This window comes from Mixophyes fleayi, chromosome 7 (assembly GCF_038048845.1).
Source record: "Mixophyes fleayi isolate aMixFle1 chromosome 7, aMixFle1.hap1, whole genome shotgun sequence".
Lineage (NCBI taxonomy): Eukaryota > Metazoa > Chordata > Amphibia > Anura > Limnodynastidae > Mixophyes > Mixophyes fleayi.
The window spans coordinates 6,370,878-6,379,756 of NC_134408.1; the positions used below are offsets into that span (position 1 = coordinate 6,370,878).

The 8,879-nt window shown below is 46.0% G+C and overlaps 1 protein-coding gene across 2 annotated transcripts in view; it reads right to left on the reverse strand.

Moving 5' to 3' along the window:
* The window catches only part of LOC142097183 (serine protease 27-like), a 23,057-nt gene extending 17,451 nt beyond the window's left edge, over window positions 1-5,606 (reverse strand). Inside the window, exons 1-3 of one of the 2 annotated variants that reach the window (XM_075178819.1) lie at window positions 5,542-5,606; window positions 4,925-5,047; window positions 1,753-1,782 (exon numbers count right to left, since the gene is read on the reverse strand). In XM_075178819.1, coding sequence (XP_075034920.1) covers window positions 1,753-1,782; window positions 4,925-4,964 — 70 coding nt within the window. In that variant the 5' untranslated portion in view covers window positions 4,965-5,047; window positions 5,542-5,606. Of the gene's footprint in view, window positions 1-1,752; window positions 1,783-4,924; window positions 5,049-5,541 lie in introns of those variants that run through there. The other variant, XM_075178820.1, reaches the window with a different exon arrangement.
* Window positions 5,607-8,879: the final 3,273 nt, after the last annotated feature.

The window sequence follows — 8,879 nt, forward strand, 5'->3', positions numbered from 1 at the left end:
TAGATCACATATGTTGTATGCAGAAAAGTTAATGCTATTATGCAGCTGGTAATTACTGAAAAATAGTCATAAACTTCTGACACTTATAACTGTCCCTGGAAGGTGGAAATAGTAGGCAGCACCCATATCTGATATAAAGCACTAAATATCTCCATACAGATGTTCTAAAGCAACTTTAAGCTCAATGTGTCCAAAGTGGAGCTTAACTTCACTCCTCCCAGAACACCTATCCTACTCCCATATATACGACTCACACTGATATACCCTCACACCTCCCCTACTCCCATATATACGACTCACACTGATATACCCTCACACCTCCCCTACTCACTGAGATACCATCACACCTCTCCTACTCCCCCCCTATCCTACTCACACTGAGATACCCTCACAGCTCCCCTACTCCCATCTATACTACTCACTGAGATACCCTCACACCTCCCCTACTCCCATATATACTACTCACTGAGATACCCTCACACCTCCCCTACTCCCATATATACTACTCACTGAGATACCCTCACACTTCTCCTACTCCCATCTATACTACTCACTGAGATACCCTCACACCTCTCCTACTCCCATCTATACTACTCACTGAGATACCCTCACACCTCTCCTACTCCCATCTATACTACTCACTGAGATACCCTCACACCTCTCCTACTCCCATCTATACTACTCACTGAGATACCCTCACACCTCTCCTACTCCCATATATACTACTCACTGAGATACCCTCACACCTATCCTACTCCCATCTATACTACTCACTGAGATACCCTCACACCTCCCCTACTCCCATATATACTACTCACTGAGATACCCTCACACTTCTCCTACTCCCATCTATACTACTCACTGAGATACCCTCACATCTTCCCTACTCCCATATATACTACTCACTGAGATACCCTCACACCTCCCCTACTCCCATCTATACTACTCACTGAGATACCCTCACACCTCTCCTACTCCCATATATACTACTAACTGAGATACCCTCACACCTCTCCTACTCCCATATATACTACTAACTGAGATACCCTCACACCTCTCCTACTCCCATATATACTACTCACACTGGTAATCACACACACCTATCCTACTCTTGTCCAAGTTTTGCCCTTTCTACATAAATGTCCCTGCTATATGCATGTCCTGTTTACCAACTGCCCGAGCTGCATATTCTTGCAAAATAATAATAATAATAATAATAATAATAATAAAATTTCTAACTTACCAGGGTAATACTTATATTATCTTTATTTTCATTTACAATATTTTGGGGCCACTTGAGGAGAATTTTGAAACATTATAAGTTACAAGCAGGTCACCCGGCCCTGCAAATCCAAATTTGTAATGTGCAGCAGTTATTATATATTACCAAATTATTTGGCAAATAGACCAAAAATGCTATTTAGAAAATATATAAAAGCTGTTATGCCATGTTGTGCTGAGGTTTCCTTCCAGCAATCAACCAATTGTTTACAACCCAAAAATGATATTTTCAATATTTGTCACTCTGTCGCTATGTAGTCTAATAGCTTCCTATTTCTATGCTAAATAAGTATGTAAGATTTGGCAGATATTCTCCAACAAACTAACAATGAGACACACACTATATATATATATATATATATATATATATATATATATATATATATATATATATATATATATTTGTCATTCTTTAGCACCCCCAGAACCTTATACAACTGGCTTATTAATAAGATTTTTCATTACACTTACCTTGTGCAGCCTCGTTGGTCCCAAAGGTTCCTGGAAATTATAAAAGTATTTATTAATATTTTAAACAAAATAAAAATTTGCTCCTTCTTAAAATACTCTATTGCTACAGTCCTATCGGCCCTCAGAGACGGACGTGATCCCTTATTATAACTGTTCGCTACTTCTTACTTTATCCCTGGTACTGACCCGAGCAGGGCCTGATCAACCATAGGCTGACCAGGCTGCAGCCTGGGGCGCTGGGTCCCGGGGGGCGCGGCACTGTGGGTATTTTTTTTTATTTATTTATTTATTTTATTTTTTTTCTTCATTCATTTTTTTTTTCGGGGTGGGGGAGGGGGGGTCGCCGCGGGGGGGTCGCCGCGGGGGGTGGAGGGCTCGACGATGAAAAGCATTGGTGGTCAGTGGTTAGCAACACACAGCCAATCGCCAGGCTGCCTGTTGCTGTGCAGCAGACAGGAAGCAGGATGTCTTCACTTCCTATCTGCTGATCTGAGGAGAGGAGCGACGCTGGCACAACTACAGGTAAGTGAAGGGGGGAACTGCCCTGCATATCTATAGGGAGGGGGGGGGGACTGCCCTGCATATCTATAGGGAGGGGGGGGGACTGCCCTGCATATCTATAGGGAGGGGGGGGGACTGCCCTGCATATCTATAGGGAGGGGGGGGAGGGGGACTGCCCTGCATATCTATAGGGAGGGGGGGGAGGGGGACTGCCCTGCATATCTATAGGGAGGGGGTGGGGAACTGCCCTGCATATCTATAGGGAGGGGGGGGGAACTGCCCTGCATATCTATAGGGAGGGGGGGGGGGAACTGCCCTGCATATCTATAGGGAGGGGGGGGGGGGAACTGCCCTGCATATCTATAGGGAGGGGGAGGGAACTGCCCTGCATATCTATAGGGAGGGGGGGACAACTGCCCTGCATATCTATAGGGAGGGGGGGGGGGGAACTGCCCTGCATATCTATAGGGAGGGGGGGGGAACTGCCCTGCATATCTATAGGGAGGGGGGGGAACTGCCCTGCATATCTATAGGGAGGGGGGGGAACTGCCCTGCATATCTATAGGGAGGGGGGGGAACTGCCCTGCATATCTATAGGGAGGGGGGGGGGAACTGCCCTGCATATCTATAGGGAGGGGGGGGGGGGAACTGCCCTGCATATCTATAGGGAGGGGGGGGGGAACTGCCCTGCATATCTATAGGGAGGGGGGGGAACTGCCCTGCATATCTATAGGGGGGGGGGAACTGCCCTGCATATCTATAGGGAGGGGGGGGAACTGCCCTGCATATCTATAGGGAGGGGGGGGAACTGCCCTGCATATCTATAGGGAGGGGGGGAACTGCCCTGCATATCTATAGGGAGGGGGGGAACTGCCCTGCATATCTATAGGGAGGGGGGGGACTGCCCTGCATATCTATAGGGAGGGGGGGGGACTGCCCTGCATATCTATAGGGAGGGGGGGGACTGCCCTGCATATCTATAGGGAGGGGGGGGGAACTGCCCTGCATATCTATAGGGAGGGGGGGGGGACTGCCCTGCATATCTATAGGGAGGGGGGGGGACTGCCCTGCATATCTATAGGGAGGGGGGGGGAACTGCCCTTCATATCTATGGGGAGGGGGGGGGGAACTGCCCTTCATATCTATAGGGAGGGGGGGAACTGCCCTTCACATCTATAGGGAGGTGGGGGGAACTGCCCTGCATATCTATAGGGAAGGGGGGGGGAACTGCCCTGCATATCTATAGGGAGGGGGGGGAACTGCCCTGCATATCTATAGGGAGGGGGGGGAACTGCCCTGCATATCTATAGGGAGGGGGAACTGCCCTGCATATCTATAGGGAGGGGGGGGGGGAACTGCCCTGCATATCTATAGGGAGGGGGGGGGACTGCCCTGCATATCTATAGGGAGGGGGGGGGGGAACTGCCCTGCATATCTATAGGGAGGGGGGGGGGAACTGCCCTGCATATCTATAGGGAGGGGGGGGAACTGCCCTGCATATCTATAGGGAGGGGGAGAACTGCCCTGCATATCTATAGGGAGGGGGGGGGAACTGCCCTTCATATCTATAGGGAGGGCGGGAACTGCCCTTCATATCTATAGGGAGGGGGGGGAACTGCCCTGCATATCTATAGGAAAGGGGGGGGGGGGAACTGCCCTGCATATCTATAGGGAGGGGGGGGGGGAACTGCCCTGCATATCTATAGGGAGGGGGGGGGGGAACTGCCCTGCATATCTATAGGGAGGGGGGGGAACTACACTGCATATCTATAGAGAGGGGGGGGACTACCCTGCATATCTATAGGGGGGGAGAGGGGGGACTGTCATGCATATGTATAGGGAGGGAGAGGGGGACTGTCATACAAATCTATAGGGTGGGAGCTGCCATGAAAATCTATAGGGAGGGAGAGAGGTTGATATGTATGAAGGAGGGCAGAGGAGGGGGGCTGATATATGTGACTGGGGGAGTTTTGATGTACCGGGGGGGGGGGGGATAGCTAGCAGAGTGGAGGTAAAGAAAATAGCTGCAAGGGGGATGGATGCAGGGTGGGAGGTAAAGAAAATGGCTGCAGCAGGGGTTAAGGAAAATGGCTGTGGGGGGGGGGGGTTGTGGTTTAGGAAAATGGCTGCAGGGGGTATTTTAAAAAATAGAGCAGCTTTGGGGGGCAGAATCTCATGATTGTGTGGTGGTCACATGGGTGGTCTCAGCAATCACTAGAATACTAAATATTAGTGAGATGGGGCTGGTAGAGGTTTGTATTTGATTGACAACAAATATTCAGATATTGCTTATATATGCCTGTCCAATGGGGTACTTTTAGCTGGCCATAATGGAGTGTTTTGTTTTAACTAAAGGGCCTAATCATTCAGGGTTTGCATTATAATACATTTTTGCATTTTCAAAAAAGGACGCCAACTTTCCAGAAGCCAGCGAGAGGATAACAAAGTTGCAAGAGAGAAGAGCAAGAACAGGTAAGAGACAATGGCACAATCTGTCTAAATTTGAATGCTGGAGAATACACCTGAACATTCATATTCAGGAGTGTTCCTATACACCTATATATTCGGAGGAGGAGGGGGGGCGCTGCGGCTGTATTAGCCTAGGGCGGCCAGAACCCTTAATCAGGCCCTGGACCCGAGTGATGATCTGCAATGTCTCACAGTCACTTACCTAGAAGAAGCAGGGTCCAGGCTACACTTGGTAAGTACATCTCACTCACAGCTCTGTTACCACTACCTTGGTGTCAGGTGCAGCTGTTTCTACTAAGTCAGGGGAATGTAGGCCGACCAGTTCCTAACACAAGTCAACATTTTATCATTAATACAGAAGAGACCTGAGGTTTTTACAAATACTTATTGTCCTCTGCACACGTCATATAGATCAATGTTTCTCACATCCAGTCCTCAGGGACTGCTCACATCGCATGTTTTCCAGGTCTCCTCACAGAATCACTGATGCTTTTGTTCTAATTGTCAATCTTGTCAGTAATGAAAGCACCTGTGCTCCAGCTAGTAGATCTAGAAAACATGCACTGTTGTTGTACCTGTGTCAGACAGTAATGATTTCCCCTGTTCTTCAGCTAGGGGAATCTTGAACATAAACTTAAATGGTTCCTGTGTAGCTCAGTAATGAATACACCTGTGCTCTAGCTGGGATATCTGGAAAACATGTGCTGCTAGTGGTCCCTGAGGGCTAGATTAAAGAGACACTGATACAAATAAGTGATTTTAAATAGAGATGCCTGTGTCTATCTACAGCAACTTATCACCTCAAAGTGTAGATTTTACCTTCACAACAACAAGTAAAACCTGCAGAGCTGACAATCGGAACGGTCTGTGAGGTCCTTCATTGCTTCTCACCCAAACACTTGTCTTCCATGAGTGAAGACTGATTATCCTGAGATGCAGATCTAGATTGTACAGACCTGTGAGTGGATAAATGATGGTTAATAGAAAGGAGAAGTCCAGGATAGTCCGTTATGCCAGGCCATGCTTTCTGCCATTACTTGTATAGCTGCATTAATAAACATGGTTGACACACAACTGTGGTATGGGATCATCCCAATACTAGTTTGTGGCATTATGGGACTGTAATAACGGGTGGAGCAGACACAGAAGGTGGATATTCAGGTTTTTCGAATAGGGAATGATACCTGTGAACAGACACACAATATACACAGCACAATTCAGCACAAATGTTGCAATAAAATACAAGGTGCATGTAACTATGCTGATTATAAGGCCAGATAGAGACATTTTGGAGTCAGTGAAGATTTATATTGGGGACTGGAGAAAGGTGTGAAAGAAAAGGTGAGGAGGGGATATGACAGGTAACATAGAGTCTAGAGAGGACAAACCTGAGCACAAGGTTAACCCTGAAAACCTTGTCTGTCTCACATTAACTTACAACACACTACACAGAAACATTGCTGACAGAGAGATGTAAATCTCCCATGTCACACACAGGCCAGAGTTTCTAGATAGCCTCACTGAGCACACAAATAGTTGTAACATAGTTTACTGTCCATAACCCCTGGTCACAGCACTGGTTTTAGAAAAGAAGGTGGCCCAGGGCAGAGTTTAAGAATGGGGTCCCACTAATGCAGAGAGGTCAACCAGGGAGCACTGATTTGGGGAGACTGTTGGGGTGCTTTAATAATCCTCTGAAAACAAAGTATGATTTCTCCAGACAGTGTAAGGCTTTACACAGTGAAATGAATGAAAAACTGCAGTTTTAATTGGCTACACTGCAATATAGCGCAGCCCCCATGCTCTTTATACAATTTGCAGCCTCCCCTGATGCCCATTATACAATTTGCAGCCCCTCCACTAATATCCATTATACAATTCACAGCCCTGCTACTGTGAGGGAACGGGGCGCTACTGGACTGAGAACTTTGTATTCATCACCTGTTTCTCACAGTTTAATGTTCTTTTTAATCCTTGGCCCAGTCTAAGTATATACACCAGAGCATTGGTGTATTATGTGTATTATTATTTCATGTTATTAGGTACATTTTGCCCTTGCTATTACCTGCAATATTGTATGTGCTATAAATATAAAGAATATTGCCATACTGTGTGAAAATAACATGACAGCTCTAGTCATTTTGCTTGTGTTAGCTAATGTAATTACCATTTGTAATCAGAACAATGTCTGAGTCAACTAGCTGGCAGCCCATGTTAATTAGCTAGGTCAACAGGTAATCTGAGAGGTAATGAGGTTAGAACTTGTAAATGATATGCAATGTGCCTCCACAGTAATATATTGGGTGAAATAGCATTGGGAAATGTATCAAAATAAATGTTACTGTATCACAGATTCAGATGGTGTAACACTTCTGATACAATGTGTCATAAGTCTTATTGTCTCATGTAAGCGTGCTCTAATATTGCAACGTCATGTTTAGTGTATCCAGCCGAAATAGCTAATTGAGTTAAGCCATTCTATTGTATAATCAAGGTAACAGGGACAGTATATCTAGCAGTTAAAGTGTCCCTGCTGTAAGGGGGAGGTTTGAGACATTTGACCCTACTTCCTGTGTATACAGGGAATAATATAGGGAGAGCAGAATGTCAAGGGAGCTATTCTAGCTTGGAGGATCCTGGTGTACAGGACTTCAGTGCAAAGGACTCTGGGCCACAGGCATCGTGGTGCCGCTGGAGGGAACCCTACCAGGACAGGGTCAGTGTGAGCCAGTGACCCCAGATGGGCGACACCATAACTGTTTTGCTAATCCGCAATATTACCACTATGGGAGGATAAGACTCTGAAAGAGACTGACATTATTACTTTGGAGTGCTGACTGCAAGAGGCTGCTGGAGGATACATGCTACCATTTACCCTGTAACTTGTGAACGTCTTGTGGTGTTGTGCTGTCGTAATAAAGGCTCATTTTGGATATATTCTGGTCTACCCGAGTGAGTTGAATCCCACAGATGGTAACTGCCATCCCAGGTAAGGGTGGTATCCTCACAGCTATGATGACCATTATACAATTCACAGTGCTTCTCTGATGTCCTAAATACAATTCTCAGCTTGTTCTGATGCCCATTATATGATTCTTAGCACCTTTGATGAACATTATACAGTTCTCAGCCCACTGTGATGTCCTGTATACAACTGTCAGTCTCCTCTAAAAACACCAACTCCAGTTCAGCAAGGAGGACAGGACCCCAGAAACAACACAATGACCGAAGAACATGTTGGGCCTGAGTCATTAAGGCATGTATCTCCTGATTTTGAGATTATCGTATGTCAAATCACTCTGCGCATTCCCAGAACAGGCCCATACGCCAGAAAGCACAGCCTTGTCCGCTCCAACTTCGTACGCAAAGGACACTTATTATAGCCTATTATTTTGGGAGGGAACGGGGCTGAGAAGGGTTGTTTGGCCATAATCATTTTGCAGTAAGGGCGTGCCAAACTCTAGTGCCCGCAGCGACTAAATCAAGCTTTGGGCATCTCTACTTGTTTTTCTGTGATCTCTGTGCTACCCCATGAGGTGCAGTGTGATTTAGGGTGATGTAAGTTGCACTTTACCAAGCCACGGTGAGAATCTACACTGGTTCCATTCTTGATATCCTCTCCATGGCATTGAGGTAAGGAGGGTTATCCACAACTCACAAATGACAACAGTTTTTTCAAATAATTATGTTTTATTCTGGGGGAAGTTTCCAGATATGAACTTGGAGACTTTCAATCTTGTAACAACTACTTAATTAAAACTTAAACACCGCTACTGAATGGTTCAGGCCCCCGCTGTACAGGTGATGCACATGGAAGTTATTTTCTGCTTATTCAGTGTTGCTGTCTGCTGCCATTCAGAAAATTCCAGACGCTTTCTTTTTATTATCTTTTATGAGACTGTAGAATGAAGGCCATGGGCTCTTGCTGTAACAAATTAGTGGATGTGGCACCAGTTTCACTGAATAAGTGCCAGCATTATAGACTTTCCTGTTTGCAAGGATCAGTGATAATTATTTACATATAGTCATTGGATGCCTGTTATTACTATATACACAGAAGTACTGCAGACCTGTGAGGAATAGAAATTATGCTAATTCTTCCTACTGTGATTAACCTGTACTTTACACACTCGTGTTATCAGCCGGGGGTGTAAATT